Source organism: Pelodiscus sinensis, chromosome 3 (genome assembly GCF_052426305.1).
Source record: "Pelodiscus sinensis isolate ZL-2025 chromosome 3, ASM5242630v1, whole genome shotgun sequence".
NCBI classification, from domain to species: domain Eukaryota; kingdom Metazoa; phylum Chordata; order Testudines; family Trionychidae; genus Pelodiscus; species Pelodiscus sinensis.
Genome location: NC_143054.1, coordinates 12,170,991 through 12,196,653, shown reverse-complemented (window position 1 = coordinate 12,196,653; position 25,663 = coordinate 12,170,991). Strand labels below are relative to the sequence as shown.

Here is a 25,663-nt window from a genome sequence, read left to right as displayed (position 1 = left end):
ATATTTAACTTTGTAACAGATTTTTTTGCACAGAATCATTGTATGATGCAGACGTAATATTAAGGCTCTCAAAGAAATATGTTCATAGTCCATTCTCTATCGTTTACAAATATTGATCCTGAGGCACGAGGTTGAAACACTCTGCCTACAAACACATGGGGTGCGTCTACTCTGCACCATAGCTTGAAATAAGATACGCAACTTGAGCTACACAAATTGCGTATCTTATTTCAATCTTATTTCAAAATAGCTTATTTTGTAATTTAGTGCTGTCTACACAGTGCCAAATTTCAAAATAACCCACTATTCCAAAATGTCCCTCACTTCTTGTGGAATGAGATTTACAGGAACATCAGACTAGAGAACCTGTTATATTTTGAAATAACGGGCTTACTGTTAAGACATGGGATAGCTATTTCGGGATACCGAAGTTATCTCAAAATAGCACTGCGGTATGGATGTAGCCATGGCTACTAGACTGCAGAGTTAAATCAGAGAAAGGTACACAAATTGTGTATCTTTTTCCGATTTATTTTTGAAAGAGGTGCTCTTTTGACACATTCCTTATGGCTTGTACAATGAGGTTTTCAGGAATGGCGAAAGAGTGCATCCAGTTTTTCGAAAAAAAAATTGAAAAGGCAGATGCATTCCTTGGATGTAGCATTGCTTTTCCGGGACACCGAAGGTATCCCGGAAAAGCAATGCAGTCTAGATGTAGCCAGTGGCACAGTTCCTCATCTAGCTAATCCTTGCTTTAATCACTAGATATCACTTTTATGAGAATGAGTGTAATCCATGGACAGCAGGAAAGAGGGTAGAATTTTTTAAAATATGTGAATTTCATAGGCTAATTCCTTAGCTGCTATAAATCAAATCATACCATTGGCTTCACTCATCCTCCCCTGATTTACATCAGTTTAGGAGCTGCCTCTTGTTTTCTTCATTTTGTGCATATACCATAACATTGATTAAGTGAGGGCTTCTAAAAGCAAGTATATTTGACAAGTGTATCTGTGATCTCACCAGAAAAAGGGTCATTAGCACAGAAGCACATTTCAAATTAGTTTCAATCAGTATTTAAAGAAATTATGTGCTCTGCTATTTGGAGCGAAGGACTGGGAGCTAGACTTATATGGGAGATTCATGTCTAGGCTGTGTCCTCTATGTTATAAAGGCACCACAGATGGCCTCATGTCTGGAAGGTAAGCAGAACTTCACTGCAATCCAGATGTTAAATCTAAACGAAAATCCTGAGATAGTTAGATGGCGTTAGAGATGAGATTCTAGGGAAGATAGTGTTGCTACTTGCTCCCACTTCCCAGCTCACATCTAGAGCAGCATCCTACCCCCGCCTACAAATTCTATTCCTCCAGAAGTGCAAGAGGATGCTGCATTTTGAAGGGAAAACACTAGAAAAGTATCCAGTTGATCTTATTGATGAGACACTTCTTTGAATCTTTGTCTGTCAAATAAGGACTACTTGGGATCTACTGCCCTTCCATGGATCATATCTGTTATGACAAGGACTAGAAAGGGGTGCCTTCTTGCTGAAATATAGTAGGCTAAATATCACTATTCAAGGAGTGATGTTGGAGAATCCATTGTGGGAAAGTTAATGTACCTCATGTCAAGGGCTGCATCTGTTTCTTTCTTAAATTATGAATTTAAGAATGATCCAAATTAAACACAATTCCAGATTACCTTAGTATGGCTCCTAAAGGTGTGTCATCAATTTTGTGCATGCAAACTGTTAAGCATCTAATTGTGATCAAGGAAATTAGTGGTATGCCCCTAATCTGGATTCACATGAGAAAAAGCAGTTAGTTAGATATGCAATTGTTTGCATGTTCTCATGCCAGCCTTTGCCCACATAAGACTTCTGACACAAGTTTAGAGGCCTCTAATAAATATGGAATGTTGTATAATAGACACTGTCCATACCTGAGTATAGTGTCCAACCTCTACATTTGATGATGCTGGTCCAATATTAAATATGAAATTATCTTTCTCATTGAACCACCACTGGAGTACTGTTGACCATGATCCGGGAAAACTTGAAGTACAGAGATTTTCACCACAGGTGATATCTAAATAATGGAAAGACAGTTCACTAATAATATAATGAAGAACTGCTGGAATTATTGTAAAACCTTCATAGTTCAGGAGAAAAATCAACTTTGAAGAAAGACGGATGGCTTTGAAATTGTACCAGGCTCCAAAAACACCCTCATGAACAATGCTCTGTGTGTGCTTGCACATCTAAGGTAAGTGCACACTAAACACCTGGGGGCTCATCCTCATTTAGATGAAGGCTCTTTTAAGCTGTATTGGAAATTCTAGGTTCCAAATTCTCAGAGCTAACTGTAGCCTCTCTAGTCTTCAAGTCCCATCTCTACTTCCACCTCTTCCCCGGCCACCTCTCCTATGTTTGCAGAGAGATAATACCTAGATAGCATCCATCACTATAATATGTGATTCCCACCTTTCTCAGTTGTGGAGAGTCAAACTACTCTTGTTAGGAGACATAATAGATTCCTCTCCTTTATGGACTGGCCTTTACAGTGGGATACAGACTCACTTTCCTTTTTTTTTCTCCACTATGATGGTCTCCCCAGTTCTGGGAACTATCTTATATGCATCCCTTATGTCCTAATGGGGAAAGTGCTCCCTTTATTTTCTCTCCTGTAGTCCAGCCTGCTTGCTAAAAGTGATATTTTACTTACTTCTGACTTTTCTTCTGGATTCGGGACTATGGAAATAAGTACATTGATCTGCCCAACTTTTTGCATTCTTTGCAGCTTCAGCACTCCAGGCCTTAACGAAATTAAAGATATTGGGCATACTTAAGCAACTTAAAGGGTAAAACAAACAACAAATGTGAATTTGATTTGCCTGAAGTTAGAAACCCCAATTGAGATTTTCAAAGCTGACAAATGGAAATTGTGTGCCTAAATTTTCTAATCAAACCATAATCTGTAGATAGGCATAAAAAAGAAAGGTGGCTTGATTTTTTTCAGAGGTTATGAGTGTATATGCTTAATTTTATTCCAGTGGGATCTGTTTAGGTCTCAGAATTTCTGAAAATTGGCCCACACATCTAGGCTTGTCAGTATAATTAGTATCCAGAATGGCTGAGGTGGACATTAATGTGACTCTTTACTGATCTATGCTAATTAGATTGTTGGTCTCAGCTATGAACCTATTGGATAAGTATGTGATCCAAAAAAAGCATCAGTTATGGTGGTGCAAATTTTCATCCTTATCACCTTGATTGAGGACAAAAACTAGATAAACTAAGTGCATTTTCATGAGGACAGAGCTTTGCACTCCTTAGACTGGTTCTCCAAAATGGAGCCATACTGACTTGCAGGATTGGTACATTGTTTAAGTGATGCACTTTTCTTTTGTGGCCAGAGTACTTCAGTTTCCATTGCAATGTTCTCATTTTTTAGTTTTCACAAGTACTTTAAAACAATCTGATTCTTCAGTTCTCCACAAGTTTACAGATGCAGAACATATTGCAATCAAATAGACTGAGTATCCAGGGCACTATCTTGCATGGAATATAGAGAATCATGATGCAACTAGCTGAACAAGTAAGATATTTCTGTATTGAACCAAAAGGAAGACCATTTTCCTACCCTCCAGATAGGTAGGAATGGTATCCCTAACCTCTGTTTCTCTGGAGATGGGTGATAGGGGAAGATCACATGGGGATTGTGATCCCTCCCTCTGGGGCATCCGGTATTAGCCACTGTCGGCAGACAAGATACTGGGCTAGATGGACCTATGGTCCGACCCAGTCTGGCCATTCTTATGTTCTCATTATGGCAGCAAAGAGCTGCTTCTCAATCGCTAATACCTGAGGGTACGTCTACACTGCATTCCTAGTTCGAACTAAGGGATGCAAATGGAGACAACCGAAGTAGTTAATGAAGCGGGGATTTAAATATCCCGCGCTCCATTAACATGATCTCGCCGGCGCGCTAGTTCGAATCACAGCTGATTTGAACCAGGAAGTGCGCGCCGGGACGCGGTAGTTCGGACTAAAGCCCTTAGTCCGAACTAATGTTACAAAAAATGAGGAGTAACATTAGTTCGGACTAAGGGCTTTAGTCCGAACTAACGCGTCCCGGCGCGCACTTCCTGGTTTGAATCAGTTATGATTCGAACTAGCGCGCCAGCGAGATCATGTTAATGGAGCGCGGGATATTTAAATCCCCGCTTCATTAACTACTTCGGTTGTCTCCATTTGCATCCCTAGTTCGAACTAGGGATGCAGTGTAGACGTACCCTGAGTTCTCATTCTGAATGTAGTAGTTTCCAACCAGCTCACAGGAAGGACTCTGGAAATAACAACCAAATGTGTTGTATGGCCTGGAGGCCCCAGCTAGAGCTTAGCAAATAAGGAGTGACTTCTGGGTGGGTCCAATTATGGAGATGTTTGAAAACAACTGTTCTATAGTAACATAATAGGTTCTGTATAAAATCTTACCATCTTCAGCATGTTGCCAGCCATTGGATTTACTGATCTCCTAAGTTCATTGTGCTTGTCGGTGATCTCTCTTTGTATTTCTGGGAAGTCAGTAGACATAGCAGTATTTGCTGGAGCTGGACCCTAAAATGAAATAATGCATCATGTACCTGTTCACAAAATATTCTCTGTGTCAGGCTATGTCGACACAGCAGCATTATTTTGGAATAACTCACATTATTCTGAAATAATAAAGAATGTGTCTATACTTCAAGCCACTATTTTGAAATAATGGTGAGCTGGAGGACTTCTTACTCCAACTCCTGTAACTCTCATTTCACAAAGAGCAAGGGAAATCAAAGGAAGAGTGTTCTTCCTTCAACTTCCTGCTGCGTAGACAGTGTCAAAAACCGAATTAAGCTATTTCGACTTAATTGATGTAACTCATGTTGCATAGCTTAATTTGACTTTCACCCTGCTGTGTCAACCTGCCCTCAGTGACTGATTATGCAGATTTTACAAGTGTGATTTGTAAGTTTCTATTTCAGGAAAAAAACAACAACTCTGGACCAGAATTTAAGGTATTGTAGAGGTAAGCTTCTGAAGACACAAAACCCTAAGATCAATGGAAACATTTTTAGGAGGAAATGCAAAGAAAATAGTTTGCATGCAATTAATTATTTGTATTTAAAAGGTGAGAACAGAAATGCTGAAGTATTAGCAGTCAAATGGTGAGGATAATATTTCCCTGCCTCAAAAGTGTGCTGGGGATTCCAATATTAACGATAGTGAAGTACTCGGATAGTATGATGGTAGACCCTCTTCCAGACCATCAATATGCTTGGGTGCTCAAGCATTTTATGTCAGAGGAAGAAATGGTTGAGACCAACTGCTGGCAAGAATGAGAACAGAAAGAAATTTGTTCTTGGTGAAAACTTGGAACAGATTCTTCCAAAATAATCAGGAAAAAACCCCAGAAGGATTATAGTTAATCGTGCTGCTGGCCAAGTATTGTTTTTGCCTGTAGACATCTAAGAACCAAAGCATTTGGAGGTACATAAAGTGTAAGGCTCATACCTGTCCAACAGACTGAGGTAGCCAAATGGCCAAACACACAAGTGCAGTTAGCAGAACCATTTCTGAAAAAGGAAAGAACAATTGATAATCTGCTTGGCCATTACAAGGGAATCTTCCCCAAGACATCTCACAAGACATACAAAGTTTATGGGGCAGAGGTCACATCTCTATGAAACAAGAATGAAGAAGGGGAATGGACATCTGATGTTCTGATATTTAGATTTGAATAGCAAACCTCTACCCAAATAAAGATACTGTCTGATCTGATACCACATTGGGTAGTGATTGGTTGAGAGGAGCAACAATTCCCTGACATCCATCTCAGTAATCTAACGAATCGTGTCCAGCTGTCCTCCACCCATCTGAAGGGCAGGGGGCTGAAAAGAGATGGCTGAGCTGAACTGATCTGACAACTTCTTGCTCTCAATTGCTGGCTGCCATTTTGATCTTTTACTTCTAGATTCTTTTAATTCGATTCTTTGATTTTGCCAAATAACCGAGTGCCAAGGCCCCATTTTGACAAACCATTTAATGACATGCTTTAGCTCATCCTGATTCAGCACCACAATCAAGCATGGGCTCAGATTTAAGCGCATGTGTAAATCAAATGTCTTTGAGATGTTAGTAGATATAAGCATGTGTTTAAGTGCTGGCTGAATACTGATATCTTTGGGTATGTCTACACTACCCCGCTAGTTCGAACTAGCGGGGTAATGTATGCATACCGAACTTGCTAATGAAGCCCGGGATTTGAATTTCCCAGGCTTCATTAGCATAAAGCCGGCGCCGCCATTTTTAAAAGCCGGCTAGTGCGAACCCCGTAGCCATTTGAACTACGTAGCCATTCCGAACTATCTGTACTCCTCGTGGAACGTAGTTCGAACTATCTAGCCCGTGCCGCGTGTAGCCACGCGGCACGGGGTTCGCACTAGCCGGCTTTTAAAAATGGCGGCGCCGGCTTTATGCTAATGAAGCCCGGGAAATTCAAATCACGGGCTTCATTAGCAAGTTCGGTATGCATACATTACCCCGCTAGTTCGAACTAGCGGGGTAGTGTAGACATACCCATGCTGAATCAGGGCATAAACAACTCAGCTGGTGCCTGCCTAGACTAGGAGGGATGGAACGAAGCAGGGAAGCTTCCTTACCCACATCTGGGGGAATAGTTGGAACATCACTCTATGGAGGATCCTGTAGCAGAAGTAGTGCTGTGGACTCATAACTCAACTCTGCTGTGGTGGGCCGGATGGGAGGATACAGCTGTGTTGGATCATACAACCCTGCTCCCCGTGCCTTGTCCAGCTTACCCCAGAGTCTCAGCAGAGCTGAGCTCCACAGTGCACATAGGGTCTAACCTGCCTGCCTGGAGCCTCCCACCCTTTCCTGTGCAGTAGAACCAAACTAGTTTCATTGCCTTTGGGATCTGTGCAGCAAGAGGGGCTGGTTTTTCCCCTGAGAAAGTAGATTGAGACCATTTTAAATGAGTTTAGACCAGTATCCACATCTCCAGAATCCTAATCCACTGTGCTACCCACTAGGCTCCATTGCTTCCCCCGCTAAAAGTGTGTCCACACCAGGGCTTACAGCAGTTGAACTGAATGATTTACGAAACTGATTTTTGTCAAACTTGTGTATAATGGGGAGGATAGTAACAATAGAGAAAGGCTTCTAGAAGGATATGGGATCCCATGTTCTTGTTCTTTAAAGGCCCTTTGTTTGATGATGACATCCGTCACATTGAAACAGTGGTGTCAACTGAAATGCTATACAGTATTTGCCATTTGGGTGTAATTAGCATTACTACAGAATTATATGTACTCTCTGACTTTAAAGGTGATTGCAGTGTGTGTGTGTGTGCATGTGCACATTTGTGGGTATAAATACATCATTGACAGTCTGTATATTTTGAAATATACTAGCATGTTTTACACTTGAACATATGCTAACTAAAATATTCTATAAAGTATAATAAAACACTATTTTGCATTATGTCACACCTTTTGTCTACACATCTCAAAGTGCTGTGCAAAGGGGAGGAGGCAACATTATCCCCATGGCTGTGTCCAGACTCAGGGTTTTTTTCGAAAAAACTTCACCTGTGTCTAGACTGCAGCCGCGTTCTTTCGAAATTAAATTGAAAGAACGCGGCTTTTCTTTCGACGGCGGTAAACCTCATTTCACGAGGAAGAACGCCTTTTTTCGAAAGTGCTCTTTTCAAAAAAGGTGTTCTTGAAAGCAAACAAGGCTTTTTCAAAAGAGAGCATCCAGACTCACTTGCTGCTTTCTTTCGAAAAAGCGGCTTGCTTTTTCGAAAGTTCCGCGTGCAGTCTAGATGCTCTCTTTTGAAAGAGGCTTTTTCGAAAGTATCTTTCGAAAAAGCCTCTTTTGAAAGAGGCTTGCAGTCTAGACATAGCCCTTTTTTCATATGGGGAGAAAGTAAGGACCTGTGAGGTGATGTAACTTTCCCAAGACCACACACCAGATCCAGGTTTGAGTCTTTGAAAGGGGTCTGTCTAAATTACTGTCTAAATCAGTGTAATTCACTGAGGTCAATAAAGCCAGGTTTCCTAACCACCAGACCTGTGCTCCTCCAATCAACCTCAGCTGTCCCATGTGGATGACAGACATACGAAGCAGATTATTTGGGATACAGAAAATAATCTATTTTTTAAAAATACTTCTGATTCCACAAGTGCCTCATAGTTTAACATTCAATGATGGAAGAGGAGAATGTTCTTTCCGTATATTACACAAAAGTATTGTATGGGACTCCATCAGTATATTGTAAATTCAAGTCCATCCCATTCTTAGCATTCTTTAGAGTGTATATCATGCCATGCATGAATGCTCTTGTATGTTTCAGATTCTCCCAAAGGAGATTTTGTAATCAACCAGTTGCATGACATATAACAACAATCAACCATCCAGTTCTGAGGCTTAAATCACAATTTTAGATGGAGCTGTTATTTGATAAATACTTTTATAACTTAGGGGTGTGTCTAGAATACAGGGTTTTGTCGACAAAAGTGGACTTTTGTCCACAAAACTATACCTGTGTCTACACTACCGCCGAGTTCTGTCGACATAACGTCAACAGAACTCCGCAGTTTTGTCGATGGTGGTAAACCTCATTCTACGAGGAATAACACCTTTTGTCGACAGAGTTCTATTGACAGAAGGTGTTATTGCATCTACACTGTCCTTTGCGTCTACACTCTCATGTCGACAAAGCAGCTTGCTTTGTCAACAGAGCTGGATGTAGTCTAGATGCTCTTTGTCGACAGAAGCTTTGTTGACAGTATCTGTTGACAAAGCCTCTGTCGACAGAAACCTGTAGTCTAGACATACCCTTATTGTTGCTGAAGTTTGAGACTCTGGGGACCAAATTCCATGCAGTTTTAAATGTGGCAGTTCTACGGACGGCCCATTCACTGTAGCACTGAATTAGACCTTGTGACTGTATATCAAGAAATGTGTACACTTAGCATCTTTATAATTAAGACAATCATTAGGAGGGTCCACGATATGAAGAGCTGTAAGTTTGCTGATGATCATTCAAAGCTAGCCATCTTGCTTTCCTTTAAGATCCATTATTTACAAACATGAATATTCCCTTAATTTTAATGAACATAAATTCTGCAATCACATGATATATACCTATTTCAAATTTGTCAGGCCATACATTTTCTAGACTGGTATTTAAAAAGATGCATTCTTGGGTTTTCCACACAAAGAAAGCTCTGAATACACAAAACTGCATTTTGATTAGTGATATTTATAATTAGAGTTGGTTGAAAAAGAGAAATGCCCAACATTTCTGTGAAAGCACTTTGATTCTATGTTTTTCGTAATTGTATTTAAAAAGTTCTGTTTTCTGACAACTCCCTGTTTTGAAGAAGAAAAATACATTTTTGAAATTTGGGAATTATCAAACAGGAATTGGTAGGATTTTGAAAAAACATTCAATCATTTGATGAATATGATCAAGCAAAGCTGAAAATGTATAAAGTATGTTAAAATGAGAAATGAGTCCCATAAAAACCTTGCACCTTTTCTAAAAAGATGTGGGTTATGAGGGGAAAACATCTTGCATAACAGCTACCAGGCTGCTTTCTACTGTTTAAAATCTCTAATGAAAATATTCAAAAAATGGAAAATCAATAAATGTTTTGGGAAATATTTTCATTATTGAAAAAAAGGGACTTTTTTTGTTAAAAAATTCCAATAAACTCTATTTCCAATATTCAATCACTGAACTGAATGACTAAAACTGGTATTATTTTGGTTAAAAACAATTCATATAATTACATTTCAGTGATAATGTAGTTATATAATGAAATGATCAATGTAATATTCTGTAAAAAAAAGCCAAAATATTTTGCTTTTTATGTTATAATATTTTATGTTAAAATCAATGCTTGGTACCTTATCAACTTGCAGGCAGATATGTTGGACTGTCCCTTCTGGCTCCTTAGGAAGATGGTAGAAATTAGCAATATTTTTACATGGAGTGATACTGTATATATAGCCCACCTAGTTCCGGATTTGGTGTTGTCTGCTTGTGCAAACTCTTATGTAACTCAGGTGAGTTACTCTGGCATGGCATTTGTAATGGATTTTCCTAAAAGGCTTTAAACAACTTTTAGTGGCAGATATGGATTTTTTTTGTACAACATTTGTTGTATATTCCACAAAATCTTTGCCGTATCCAGAAATGTATGTTTTTAAATTAGAAACAACTTTCATAATTAAGCCACGCTCAAGCAGTTTAGAAGGGCTCCCATGCCTTCCCAAGGGAGGGACACATCTAAATTTCTATCATGCGTGAAGTGTTTGTAATAGACAAATATAAAGGATTAAGAAAGGATTTGCCTGTATTTCTTTTAGAATTAAAGGAAACGAGGGGACGATAGAGGCTTATATTCTTATTTGCAATCAAATTCCACTATGTGCTTCTAACAAGAGGTCTCCAATGGACACCAGTAGGATCCCTGGGGCAAGTTCTGTGCTAGCACTATCCTGACCTTGGGAGGCCTTAAAGGACATCAACTGGCTATGGGCTCCAGGTGCTGGGATTAAGGGGTAAGCAGTATTCCTTCTATCCCCATATTCTCTTACCATTCTACCATTATGCTATGGGCTGCAGGGGTTGGTGGCTCTACAGACTGTTCACCCACTGGGGTGTCTTCCAACATAGGAAGACCCATTGCTTTCATGTGTTACCACAGGAGATTAAAACAGTTGGAGCAAAGAAGAGAATGTGGCCCACAAGTCAGTGATAAACCCAGAAGGAGAATAGGTGCATTCTGTCACTAATACCTGATTCAGTTCTGAACACATGCAAGCTGTCTTGTTCAAATAGATGATAGATCAATTCAACACTCAAGGTAGCATGGGAGAAAGTCCTCAGCTTCCAATTCAACTATGTACCATACACTACTACAAAGAAACCTTCGTTTTAACTCTCTGGGACAAATTCATCCCTTACCAGATGCAGTTCCCACTGGTTTCAGTGGCAGCAGAGGTAGTTGAGGGTCATCCCAGAAGAACTCAGCTCACTGAAGGATAAAAATCTAAAGGACTGAGTGTCAAAGCCTGTTCTCAGAGCACACACTGGGACTGGTTCAGGACTCTACCTCCAAGAGATCCAGTCAAGTAGAGAGGTCATTTGAGCCTTTTGAGTTGCTACAGCCAGCTATATGCTGTCAGAGGGTACGTCTAGACTACATGGCTCCGTCGATGGAGCCATGTAGATTTGTTTGTTCGGCAAAGGGAAATGAAGCCGCGATTTAAATAATCGCGACTTCATTTAAATTTAAATGGCAGCCCCGCTCTGCCGATCAGCTGTTTGTCGGCAGATCAGGGCAGTCTGGACGCTTCCCTGAGATCGCTGTTTCCTATCTTACAAATGTGTCATAAATAATATTTAAGTCCAAAATATTCAATTATCATAAAACTAGGTGCCTATATTTACACTGAGGACTTAACTAAAAGGCACCTAAATATGGCCTGTCTTTAACCACCAAATTTTGACCAAATTGACTTGAGCTGACCAAGTCAGAGGTGAAGTACTTAGAAAAGGACAAAGGATTCCTATCAGTTTCCTGTTCTAAGTACCTGCAGCCTCCATCCTCTGTAAAACCTGACAAGACACTACCCCTTTAATCAGATAATCAAAAATATGTTTATTTTATTTCTTTTTGAAAAACAAAGTGGGTAAGATTATAACTTACTGGACCAACTTCAGATAGTGAAAGAGACACAGAGAGCTCCTCTACAAGCCTAGCAAATTGAAAACCTCTGTACATGCTGAATTTTCCCTGGTTTTTAAACTACGTCTGAAGGATACGTTTCTGAAGGAATTCTGCTACAGATTGTCCTTTGGCAGTTTGTTAGACACCAATTTGTTGTAAGATTGGTGGGATTGTTTATCCATTGCATCCTTTTGCAATTCCAGGTTGAGATAATCTGTTCAAATAGATAGCAGATTGTCACTTGAATATTAGCTAAATTTTGCACCATTCTCTCAGGTATAGGAACACACCCTGCCCTGACCGTCGGCTGACAGAACTTTAACTCCCTAGCCAGCCAAAACATGCATACCCGGTATTGGGAAGATACTGTACCTTATAGGGAGGCAAAGTCAGCAGAAAAGACTTCTGGGGAAAGATTGAAAAGGACAAGCAAATTTGACCCCAGGAATGAAAAGTCAAATCATAGAATCATAGAATATGATTTGAAGGGTCGAACAACTGAACTGAAAAGCGCACTATACTTGAGTGTATACAGTGCACTCTTTAATACAATAAGGTGGTTGTTCATTTGTGTGGCTGGCATTGGCTTACATTTATGTATTTTGTGCATAGCTGCACTAAGTCTGCTGATTAAGATAAACAACAAGAAAAGGGGTAATGCATGGAACATCCTGACAAACCTGACCACTGGCAAGTCAAAGCAAGGGATCTGTTTGGAAACACCCAGAGACACCATAAAGAGTCCTCCAGAGACAATACTATATTTTGCTCTAAATACAGTGCTATCTCTGGATCTAATACAATTTAACTTCCCTCTTTGATCTATCAGAGCCTCAATTTGTGGACCTTGACCCCAAGGCAAATAAGAAAGCTCTCATTTTTGCAGGGTGGGATGAGGTTTTGTTTTAAGCCAGATGTTGATACAAGTTTGTATTTACAGTACTTGTCCTATATCTTTACGAGGCAAGTGAATATATTTTTGTGAGGGGCTAGAGAATCAACAATTAATAATAGTAAGTTTTTAGGGCTGTTACATAACTGTTTATCCGGTTGCTCCGGATAAAAATAAACCATCTTATAAATGAAAATATCAGGTAAAAACAGAGCATCTCTCAAAGTTCTGAAAATATGGAATTGAAATTACTACGTGCATAGCATTTTGGACTGCTCCCTAGTACCCTGTAAACAATCCACAGAGTGAGTTACATGAGACAGACTGTAGATCTGTGGAGTCCACGGCTAGAAGAGAACATTGCCTTCATCTAGTCTAATGTTCTGTACACAGCTCACAGAATGGCCAGACTGGATCAGACCAAAGGTCCATCTAGTTCAGTATCCTGTCTTCTGACAGCAGCCAATACCAGATGCCATAGGGGGAATGAACTGAAATAGGTAATCATCAAGTGATCCCTCTCCTGTCATCAGTTCCCAGCCTCTGATGAACAGAAGCTAGGGACACCATTCCTACCCATTCTGGCTAATAAGTATTGATGGACCTAACTTCCATAAATTTATCTAGTTCTTTTATGAAACCCGTTAAAGTCCTAGCCTTCACCACATCCTGTATTAGGAGTTCCACAGGTTGACCACACTGTGTGAAGAAAAAACTTCCCTTTGTTGGTTTAAATCTGCTACCTATTAATTTGATTTGGTGACCCCCTAGTTCTTATGTTATGGGGAAAAGTAAATAACTTTTCCTTATTCACTTCCTTTTTATCTATCATGATCTGACAGATAACCTCTGTCATATCCCCTCTGTCATATGGCCTCTGCCATATCCTCCCTTAGTCTCCACTTTCCTAAATTGAAAAGTCCCAGTCTTTTTAATCTCTCTTCATATGGCACCAATTCCAAACCCGTAATCATTTTTGTTGCCCTTTTCTGAACACTTTCCAATGCCAATATATCTTTCTTGAGATGAGGCGACCACATCTGTACACAATATTAAAGGGCACGTCTAGACTACATGGCTCTGTCTATGGAGCCATGTAGATTAGGGTTGTAGGTAAAGGGTAATGAAGCAGCGATTTAAATAATTGCCGCTTCATTTAAATTAAAATGGCTGCCGCGCTGTGCAGATCAGCTGTTTGGTGGCACAGCGCTGTAGTATGAGTGCTCCGTGGTCGACATCAAAGTCATTTGTCGACCTCCCCGGTAAACCTCTTCCCACGAGGCATAACGGGGAGGTCAACAAATGCCTTTGATGTCGACAGTGGAGTGTCTAGACTACAGCGCTGTGCCACCAAACAGCTGATTGGCACAGCACGGCAGCCATTTAAATTTAAATGAAGTGGCGATTATTTAAATCACCACTTAATTTCCCTTTGCCGAGTAAACAAATCTACATGGTTCCATCGACAGAGCCATGTAGCCTAAACACACCTAAGACATGGGTGTACCATAGTTTTATATAGAGGCAATAAGATATTTTCTGTCTTATTCTCTATCCCTTTTTTAATGATTTCTAACATTCTGTTTGCTTTTTTGACTGCTGCTGAACACTGAGTGGATGTTTTCAGAGAACTATCTACAATGACTCCAAGATCTCTCTCTTGAGTAGTTGTAACTAAATTAGTCCCCATCATTTTGTACGTATAGTTGGGATTATTTTTTCCAATGTGCATTACTTTATCAACATTAAAATTTATTTGCCATTTTGTTGTCCAAAATGTCTTAGTTTTGTGAGATCAATTTGAACCCCTTTACAGGCTGCTTTGGTCTTAACTATCTTGAGCAGTTCAGTATCATCTGCCACCTCACTGTTTACCCCTTTCTTCAGATAATTTACAAATAGATTAAATAGGATTGGTTCCAGTCCAGATCTTTGAGGAACACCACCTCTCTCCATTCTGAAAACTGACCATTTATTCCTACCCTTTGTTTCCTGTCTTTTAACCAGTTATCAATCTATAAAAGAACCTTCCCTATTATCCCATGACAACTAACTTTACTTAAGAACCTTTGGTGAGGGACCTTGTCAAAGGCTTTCTGGAAATCTAAGTACACTGTATGTATTGAACCCTTCTTGTCCACATGCTTGTTGACCCCCTCAAAATAACTCTAGTAGATTAGTAAGGCATGATTTCCCTTTACAGAATCCATGTTGATTTTTCCCCAACAAATTATGTTCTTCTATGTGTATGACAATTCTATTTTTAACTATAGTTTCAACTAATTTACCCAGAACTGATGTTAAACTTACCAGTCTGTAATTTTCAGGTTCTCCTCTACAGCCCCTTTTAAACAGTGGCGTCACATTAGCTATCTTCCAGCCATTAGGTATGGAAGCTGATTTAAAGGTAAGGTTATAAACCACTGTAAATAATTCCGCAATTTCATATATGAGGTTTTTTTCAGAACTCAGGTGAATGCTATTGTGTTCCAGTGACCTCTTACTGTTAAGTTTATCAAAAACATCCCCAAAATAATTCCTGCAGGAGGTCTCTTAGATTCCTGATCCAGTTCAGATTTGTAGATTGAGAATCCACCAAGCTTCATGGTAAATTGTTTCAATGGTTAATTGCTCTATTAAGGTATAATTATTTTTTTAACAGAAAGGTAAGATATAATTATTTTGTAGATCCACTAACATAGATGACCAAGAGAGTGGGTGGTTCTCTCTCAGATTGAGCCTTATCGTCATTTAGGGTTTGTCTACACACCAGGGCTAAATGTGAAATAAGCTATGCAACTTGAGTTACACTAAGTGTGTTTTGTTTCTGTTGTTTCTAAATCTGCTGTCACATTGATATCACGCGACCTGATAGTCCACTTGCACAATTTGTTCCTATTGTTCAGTTTCCTCTTCTTTGAGAGGTATTTGAGAAGGGGTTACCAGCTAACATAAGAAGATACTAAAATAAAAATGTCCAGACTAGGTCAGACCAAAGGTCTGTCTTGCTCAGTATCCTACCTTCCAACAGTGGTCAATGCAGGTGCTTCAGAGGGAATGAAGAGAACAGGTAATCATCAGGTGATCATCCCCTATAATCTCTTTTAATCCCCTGAATTAGATATAATTGTCAGACTGCTCCCAGTAGTGAAAAAACACCATGATGATTCATCATGAATTTACAATAGCTGGCACTGCTGACTCATGATTATACAATATGATTTCTTCCCACTGCTCCACCGACATTCTTCAATCCTGTTCTGGAAAGTGTACCAAAGGATTGGTATTACACTGACAGGGAGGCAATCTTTGACCTCTCTGACTCTACCGATGACAAAAGTGGTGGAGTGGTTTTGGAACAAGAAGACAGAGAGATCAACTCAGATCATGTACGAATATGAACAAGTATTAGATGATAACTTTGTTTTCCTGCTTAAGTTGTCCCGCATTAGATTATCTTATTTAAAGATATGAAGTTCCAAGTCATAGCACATTACATAAGAACATACGAATGTCCAGACTGGGTCAGAGCAATGGTCCATATAGCCCAGTATCCTGTCTGCGGACAGTGACCAATACCAGCTTCCCTAGAGGGATGGATCACAATAGGTAATCCTCACGTGATTCCTCCCCTGTTACCCACTTCCAGAGAAACAGAGGCTAGAAACACCATTCCTACTCATCCTGGCTAATAGCTGTTAATGGACCTAACCTCCATGAATCAATCTAGCTCTTTTTTGAACCCTGTTAAAGTTCTAGCTTTCACCACATCCTCTGGCAAGGAGTTCCATAGGTTGACTTTGCGCTGAGTGAAGAAAAACTTCTTTTTGTTTGTTTTACACCTGCAGCCTATTAATTTCATTTGGTGACCCCTAGTTCTGATATTAGGGAAATAAGTAAATAAGTTTTCCTTATTCACTTTTTCCATACCGGTCATGATTTTATAGACTTCTATCGTATCCCTCCTTAGTCTCCTCTTTTCTAAGATGAAAATTCCAAGTCTTTTTAATCTCTTCTCATATGGGATCTGTTCCAAACTCTAATAATTTTTGTTGCCCTTTTCTGAACCTTTTCCAATGCCAATATAATTCATTTCTATAGCTATAAAACCTGATTTTCAACTTGAATTCTAAAAGTTAGGCATCTCAATCAATGGCTTGCTACTGCAGGGCTGATTTAGGTGAATAAATGACACAAAATATTGAGTGATTTTAGGAGACCAAATCAGCATCTTGGGCGGGGGGGGGGGGGTCAACAGAATTACTAGGGACCTGAATAAGGAGGAAGGAGCCCAGATCCATGCTTCTAAAAGGGGTGGGGCTTTGGGAAGAAGAGGTGGAGCTATGGGATAAGCTCCCCAGTTAGCCCTTGAATGCCATCTAATGTGCATCGCCCAGCAACAGTTTAAAGGGCCCGGGGGACCGGCGGCCACTACTGCTCCAGTAACAGCCATGGTGCTCAGGAACACCAGGCTCTTTTGAATTCTGGACCCCATAACAGTTGCCCTCTTTGCCCAGCAAGCTTATTGCTCTTTTATATCGTGGAACAAACTGGTCCCTGGTCAGTACCACGACTGAACATGGATTGGCCCCAGCACCAAACTGAGCTTTACGTGTTCTCAAATGCTGAAGTTTCCCTTATTTTGCCTTGTCTACATAATAAGCATCCTTCCGTGTCAAGAGATTCCTTGAGAGGAAAAGAATTTACGCCAAGGGTTGTATGGCAGCTTTCAGCAGTGGCTAAGGAAACCCTCTCTCTTGTCTATGAGCATCATGAGTCTACCTAGATCCTTTTGAAGACATTTGGAATTGTATTATTCCTTCTACTAACACAGGACTGGGCTCATCATCCTTTTATCGCTACCTGTGGAACTCATCTGGACCTCATTACCATTCCACTGGAACACCTCACAGTATTTTTATCCTCACAATAGATGCGTGGTTGGGGACGTGCTATTTTCCCCATTTTAGAGATGGGGGACGGAGACACAGAGGGGGCAAAGTCCAGATTTTAAAGGTTGTTAGGCATTGCTGCACTCAACATTGCAACTCCAAACCAATGTATAAGTCTCATTGTCAAAAGTGGTTTAGGCTCTTAGAACTCTAAAGCCCATTCACAGTCATTGGGATTTTGGCTTCTAAGTGTTTATTGTTTGAAAATGAAACTCAGCCTTCTAGCTCAGGGAAATGTAGCAGCACTGTTAGCAGCAATGGCTAAATAACTTTAAAATCTGGGCCTATGTGACACATGGCAGGAACTGAACCCCTGTATACTAAGGCCTAGGCTAATACCTTAAGCACTGGACTTTCCTTTCTAATAGAATCATTTTACGCTTGGATGGAAACTGTGCTTGCTGTGCTTGGTGAACCATACTGAACCCTAAAAAATATAGACTTAGAATAGTTCAGCCTGACCTAAGTCCAAATGCTGATACCCTTACTCCCACCAAACAGCACCTTTCAAATTCATATTTGCAGATCCACCTATGGAGAAAAATGTGACTCATAGTGAGCAAGGGTACCCGCTCCTGGTCTTGAGTTTAAGCTTGGCTTTTTCACACTCCTCGGGCAAACCAACTGTTTGTTCTTTCCAACTAAGTCAGCAAATATGGTTTCAGCTTCAGGAATGACGTGGCCCCATGTTGTATAATTATTGTACGGCGGCTGCCCATCGTGTGCTGCTTATACAAACAAATTATCTGAGCCCATTTGTCTTGCCTCCATCACACAAAATGTTTTTTGTACTTTCACCTGGAGCAACAGACCTGTGCCTATGGCTGCAATGCTGGCAGACCCTGTACCAACTTATCCTAAGGCCCTGGGACGCATTGCAGATGGACAGATTCATAGCTGGAAAACAGTGTGGCTCAGCTGTGTGCTAGCATAGTCCACATAGATATTAGAGCAATGAGAATTAGTTTAGACTTTATGGCATACTGGTAGGATGTGGCATCTCTTAGTCCTACTTATCTGTGTCCACAGGAGCTCACTCTTGGTTTTGCTAATGGGTGTCCCACACTGGCTCCACACCCGCCCCTGAGGCCCTGCCTCCACTCCACCTTTTCTTGCTCTGCCCCTTCCCCTGAGGCTACATCTAGACTACATGGCTCCATCGACAGAGCCATGTAAAACAGTTTATTCGGCATAGTCAAAGAACCAGGAATTTAAATAATCCCTGCTTCATCAAAATAAAAATGGCCACAGCGCTGTGCCGATGATCAGCTGATCCGGCACAGCATGGCAGTCTAGATGCGGCATGGTCAACAAATTGTGGGCCAAATACTGTCAATTTTTCACTCCATCCACCCAGGAAGAGTTTAAATTATATCTTATCACAGTGGACCCCAGTTGTGATAAAAATCTCTCTCCAGAAGGAGCTTTTTAAAAAAATGTTTTTGAATTCTAAGGACATGTCTACACAGCAGCGTTATTTCAGAATAAAATTTCTGTCAAGTGCAGCCCCCTGCAGACAAATAGGGCAAAACTAGTTTCAGCCAATCTGGCCTCAGCTAATTCATTGACCAGACATTTACTGAATTCCTCTGCACTCTCATTGTACCTGAGCTGGGAGGTACATGACATAGGTCCCATCACTTCATGGTGGAATCTACATTTATATGGAAGCATTCATAATATTAGCCAACATTCATGTTTTATTAAGAAATTCCCTCAGCTGTCTTATAAACTCAGGCAAAAGTCAGGGGGCAGAATGACTTTATATCACCTCCCTAAGGTGAAAAGCCTCCATCCCCGTCGGGCTGAAATGCAAAAAGCTCTCTTTCGTACAGAGAAAGAGGAGATTTCCCAGCTATCTGGGACCCAAGCCTTTGAAATTTGTGCGTTGAGTGGAACACCAGCATAATATTCTCTGAGGGTACGTCTACATTGCTATTTCAGGATACCTCCAGTATCCCAAAATAGCTACCCCATGTCTACATAAGCCACCCATTACTTTGGAATATTTTTTTGAAATAACGGGCACGCTATTTCATCATCCTGGTAAACCTCGTTATACGAGAGATAAGGGATAGCTCAAAATTACACAGCACCAAATTTCAAAATAATGTGCTGACACGCCAAATTTCAAAATAAGCTATTTTGAAATAGATTTGAGATAAGTTACGCAATTTGTGTAATGCAAATTGTGTATTTTATTTCGAGTTTAGGGTGCTGCGTAGATGCACCCTAAGGCCAGTCATGCTAAGTAAATAGGGTGCGACATTCTGCACCAGTTGTCACTTCTGAGTAGTCTTCAAAGGGTATTTCTCACCCATGTAGCTACGGAGCTTTACTGCTGTTAATATAGTACCAGCATATTGTAAGAGACTGAAAACATTGAGTCTTGACACTGCCATTAAGTATCACACACTGACATTGCCATTACCAGTGGCAGTGTACAGCTCCCCACAATGCACCAGTAATAAGTCTGGCTCGGGAGAGTGGAGCACCATCTGTAGTGATAGACAGCAATAGCCAACTTGTAAAGCCCCCAAGTGACTAGTTTTGGGGAAATGTTGATTTAGACTCTAGTAGAGCCCCTGTAAATTTTGTGCCATTTGTAATCTCTCCACCATAGGCATGAACTGAGAACAATGTTCCTGCTTTGAAGATATTACAAATTTAAGTAAAGGTATAGCTTGAAGGGAAGTTAATACTGGGGAGTGGATAGGACTGCCAGGGTTACAAGAGCACACGGTTAGTTTTGGTTGTAATGTGCTTACTTGAAGGATTTTTGTGGAGGTTTTCCTTATATAATTGTTTATGATTGAACTAACCATGCTGCTTCTTTATTGGGATTATGGTATTTGCTTAACCTTTCCTCCGGCCTAAGAGTTTTAGTTTTATTTACTGAGGGCTCCACCCAGACTTTCAGAGAAGCTTGTTGTCAGCCACGTATAATGTGGATACAATAGTAGCAGCTGAATGAACTTCTTCAATTGTCACCTGCCACGTACCAGTCTGGAGGCGTTTCCTTTGCTCGTGTTGATTTGGAAGAGCTCCATGCATCATGACAACTCCTCCTCCATAACAGAAATTCAGGGATATCCTTTTAAGATGCAATTCAATGAAGAATCCAGAGCTGGTGATCAATGTCTTCTGTGGTATCTGTCCCTATTATAATGGATCAATTGACTTGTATCCATTAATTTAGTCTCACAGCAGCCTTAAAGAATTTAAACATTTAAATCAGGGGCTGAGGAACAAACAGCTAGATTTTTAAAGGAATTGAGATGCACAGTGGTGCAGACAGGTGCTTTTGAAAATCACACAAAGCAGCTGGGGGCCTATTTGCATCTCTGGCATCTAAACACCTTTAAAAATCCAGCCCTTAGTAACTTGCTCACGGTATCACACTGAGTCTAGAGCAGAGCTAGACCGCCTGCATCCCTGGCCAGTGCCTTAGTAAAAAAAAAAACCCATCCTCCTCCCCCAACCCTTAGTGATGTAGTTTTACTCTTCAATGTGTGTTTTGATCCACGGATTTTTGTCTTTTCCTGTAATTATAATCAGTAAAAGAAAGCTCTGTTAGTAAATCTTGCAGGGTAACTGAAGTGTCACCATCTTGTCTCAACAAATAAGATCAACATCAATCTCTGGAACAGCAGTTCTTGAACTTCATTCTACCGTGACCCCTTTCTGACCACAAAAATTCCTACAAGACCCCACCTAGGCCAACATCATAGCCTGAGTCCTCTTCCCTGGGTTCAGGGGACTGAAACCAAAGTCTGAGAGCCTCAGTCCAGGAAGGGAGGGTAAAGCCCTCTCTGCCCCATGTTTTGGCTTCAACCTGGGAATCCACTGAGTTTAACACTTCTCTAGAACAAATTAAAATGGGGTCACAACCCACTGCTTAAGAACCGCTGCTCTAGAACAAATTACAATCAACAAAAACAAAGTGGGTTTCCCCCTTTTCTTAGCTAGATCCATGGCAAGCAACCAACCAAGCTTGTCTAGTGAAAAACCAGTTTAGTAAGTCTAGATAACAGGTGTCTTGCTGAAAGTACCTTATGAATAATTCACATACTATTAATCAAGCTGTTCTGTTGAAATCATTTGAACTAAAGCAAAATGATTCTTATTACATGGGAGTGTAGCACAAACACATGGAAGAACTTAAAGTCTAAAATCCTGATCGTTGAACGGGACATCATACTCTCATTTTTCACCCACAATTTTGCACCTGCAGTTTGTAGGAGCAAAAGAGTAAAGCTGGGATGATGCTCATTTCCAAACCAGGAATTCTTATTTGTTTGGTACATACCTCTGTTATGTAATGCCACCATTAATGTTATCCAGATATCCATGTACCTGGCTGCATCTGTAAATCAGCTGTATGTACGTATCCAAGTGACATCAGTTATGTTCACAAATAAAGAACACAAAGGAGGAGGCAGTTTTCAAAATCTAACCTTAAAGGCATGAGTGACTCCATGAGTTTAAAGAGATACACAAATTATATAGAAAGGAGTCCACATCCGGCCTTCTGTTTGCTCTGGTTTATCTTCTTTTGTATTGAAAGGCTAGTGGAAAAAAAATGCTTAAAGAGCTCATGTTTATTTCACAAACCACTGAGCACAGTGGCACATTTAGAGTTAGTGGAGCCATGTGCTCAGGTTTCTTTTTGGGGCCCTCCCTGGGGAACCAGCCCAGCAAAAGAACATTCACTCTTCCCGTCGCATCCATTTTTCATTCTTTTTTCTTCATCCTCCTTCTATATTATAAGCAGGGCTCGCTGAACCGCAGCGAGCCCCGCTTGCCAGCCCCGCTGTCCAGCGTTCTGCACATGCGCAGATCGCCTGAACCCGGGCGAGTAGATTGTATTATTTGTTCAGCCCTGATTATAAGTAATAAGAAGTAAATGAAAATAAAGTGAGGTGCCTTGATTGTTTTTGTAGTCTAACTTTCTTTTTTTCCACAGACCACTTGAAAATTGCTGAAGGTCTTGGGTGGGCCCACTTAATGAACTTTCCAAATCTTGTTTGTACCATTAGATAACTACTGTGAAGTGCTTTGGATAAGAGATTTAAAAAAAAAAAAATCTCCATGACTACAAAGGACGACTTCTGGTGCTCCAGTGGCCCTGTTCTGGCTGGCTTGGAGAAGTGGACAGACACTCACATGTACTCTACCTAAAGGTGAGGGGAGACACACAGTTCCATTGACCATTGGATTGCTCCCCGCACCCCGAGCTCTCCATCCCCCGTCTGCTCTCCCCCTTGCCTGTAGGCAGCCATCCCTCACCAAGTGGTGGCCAGCAGTACAAACATGGGCTGGGAGGCTTCAGAGGAGCACTGGGTAGCTGCACAGCTAACGACTGGAGAGAAGAGGCACTTTCCCTCCTCCAAGCACCACTTTTCTCTGCCCAATTGTACGGTTGCCCCGTGCTCCTTTGAGGACTTCCAACCCATGTTTGCGCTGCTCACTGCCTCCTGACGGATCACCTGAGGCTGCAGGTGAGCCTCCTTGCTTTCCTGTCCTCCCCCCACAACCCTCTCTATAGAGGGACTGTTCTTCCTTCTCCCCATGCAGGGAGGTGTCGGACCCAGTGCTGGACTGCCTGGCCCCTGGGGGCCCCATGTCATTGCAGCAACCCCGTGCCAGAGCATGGTATGTTTTAGTCTAAATCCTCTTCTGACTGAACATTCCTCTTACGAGGAGTCCAGGTACAAAGGGCAAATGTTGGTAGGGGGATGGCTGAGTTTTTTGCAGCTAATGCTAATGCGTTTAGGTGCCTGCTAGTGGATTATCAGATGCCCAGAAGGAATGTGGGTTACACCGAGTCCACTGCCTGGCATGCTTCCCCATACTGTCTCATGACTGTCTTGCACTCCTGTGTCTGTCTCTCTCCATCCATCCGTGGACTTTTTTTTTGGTTTACATTGAAAGTGTTTTAGGGGGTATGGGCTGTATTTTTGTGCTGCATTTCTACAGCACCTCACACAATGGGGGTCCTAGTCCATGAATAAGACTCCCAGAGCCTATAGCACCACAATAAAAAATAATTCACATCTCTCCTTTCACAGAAAACACTTTGCCTTACAATATGCATGCACTGGGCAAAGAACAGCATGTTTATATGAAGCCTTGTAACATAAGTCTCTCAATAGAGTCTCAGTTTGAGGACTAGCACACATAGGTTATGTCTACACTGTGGCCCTATTTTGGGATACTTCCGATTTCCCGAAATAGCTATTCAGTGTCTTTTGAACATGCCCGTTATTCTGAAATATCTTTCGAAATAATGGGAGCACTATTCCGACATCCCTGTAAACCTCGTTCCATGAGGATGTGTAGACAGCGTCATGTGTAGACAGCACCAAGTTACAAAATAAGATATTTCAAAATTAACTTGAAATAAGCTACGCAATTTACGTAGCATATTTCAAGCTAAGGGTGCAGTGTAGACATATACAGTGTATGAAAAGGCAAAGGAATAAGATAATTGTTATCGAGTATTGGACTTGAGATTGCAGAATAGGCACTGGGATATCTTGCATCTGACGAAGTGGGTCTTTGCCCACGAAAGCTTATGCTCCTACACTTCAGTTAGTCTATAAGGGTATGTCTACACTACAGCACTAATTTGAACTAACTTAATTCGAATTAGTTAATTCGAACTAAGCTAATTCAAACTAGTGCATCTAGATCTAAAAACTAGTCCGAATTAGCATTTTGCTAATTCGAACTAGCATGTCCACATTGAGTGGACCCTGAACTGAGGTTAAGGATGGCCAGAAGCAGTGCTGGCAGGGCATCAGATTAGGATTTAGAACGTGGAGCTGCTGTCTCAGGCTAGCCGAGGGCTGCGCTTAAAGGGACCCGACCCCCACCGCGGACAGACAGTTCTCAGGGTTCCCCGCTTGCTTGTCTACCTCGATGAGGGACAGCAAAGCAGTCCTGGCTTGGAGTGCCCTGAATGCCCACACTCGGCACATCACAGCATTCGGCCATCAGCCCAGCTGCACTTGCCGCAGGCTGCCATCCGGGGGAGTCAATCGGGGGGCTGCAGGAGAGCTTCCACCCCGAGGAGCCCACAGAGCCACCCCAGTCCTCCCCATCGGGGGCTCATACCCCATTCCTCCCTCACCTCCTTCCACTTATGCCTCCCTAGCCCCCCTTCCTGATGTACAAAATAAAGGACATGTGTGTTCAAAAATAGAAACTCTCTTTATTGAACAAAACTCAGGGAGACTGGGAAAAGGAGGTGGGAGAGGGGGAGAGAGAGGGTGGAAAGGGGAGGAGGAAACCTGGGAGGATGGAGCTGGAAGGGGTAGCCAGGGGAAGAAGGAGGAGGGGAAGTATCAAACTATGGTACGCCATATCTTCAGTACTGTGTACAGATGTGATCTCCTCACCCCAGAAAAGATATTTTGGCCTTGGAAAGGGTTCAGAAAAGGGCAACTAAAATGATCAGGGGTTTGGAACAGGTCCCATATGAAGAGAGGCTAAAGACACTGGGACTTTTCAGCTTAGAAAAGAGGAGACGGAGGGGGGATATGATAGAGGTCTATAAAAGTATGAGTGGTGTGGAGAGGATGCATAAAGAAAAGTTCTTCATTAGTTCCCATAATAGAAGGACTAGAGGACACTAAATGAAATGAATGGGTAGCAGGCTTCAAACTAATAACAGAAAGTTCTTCTTCACAAAGCAAATAGTCAAGCTGTGGAACTCCTTGCTGCTGGAGGCTGTGAAGGCTAGAACTGGAACAGAGTTTAAAGAGAAGTTAGATAAATTCATGGAGGCTGGGTCCATGGAGTGGTATTAGCCAGGGGGTAGAAATGGTGTCCCTGGCCTCTGTTTGTGGAAGGCTGGAGATGGATGGCACGAGACAAATGGCTTGGTCATTGTCTTCGGTCCATCCCCTCCAGGGTACCTAGTGTTGGCCACTGTCGGCAGACAGGCTACTGGGCTAGATGGACCTTTGGTCTGACCCAGTACGGCCATTCTTATGTTTTTATGTTCTAA

At 41.4% G+C, this 25,663-nt stretch overlaps 1 protein-coding gene across 5 annotated transcripts in view; it reads right to left on the bottom strand.

The window, feature by feature from the left end:
* The window catches only part of LOC102443713 (cysteine-rich venom protein helothermine-like), a 45,180-nt gene that overhangs the window by 7,970 nt on the left and 11,547 nt on the right, over positions 1 to 25,663 (bottom strand). For 3 of the 5 annotated variants that reach the window (XM_089777009.1, XM_089777007.1, XM_089777010.1), the window contains 4 exons: positions 5,552 to 5,613; positions 4,496 to 4,618; positions 2,724 to 2,814; positions 1,942 to 2,087 (listed from right to left, as the gene is read on the bottom strand). In XM_089777009.1, the coding sequence (XP_089633135.1) occupies positions 1,942 to 2,087; positions 2,724 to 2,814; positions 4,496 to 4,618; positions 5,552 to 5,611 (420 nt within the window). In that variant the 5' untranslated portion in view covers positions 5,612 to 5,613. Of the gene's footprint in view, positions 1 to 1,941; positions 2,088 to 2,723; positions 2,815 to 4,495; positions 4,619 to 5,551; positions 5,614 to 9,976; positions 10,162 to 21,958; positions 22,194 to 25,663 lie in introns of those variants that run through there. The other 2 variants (XM_089777008.1, XM_089777011.1) reach the window with 2 other exon arrangements.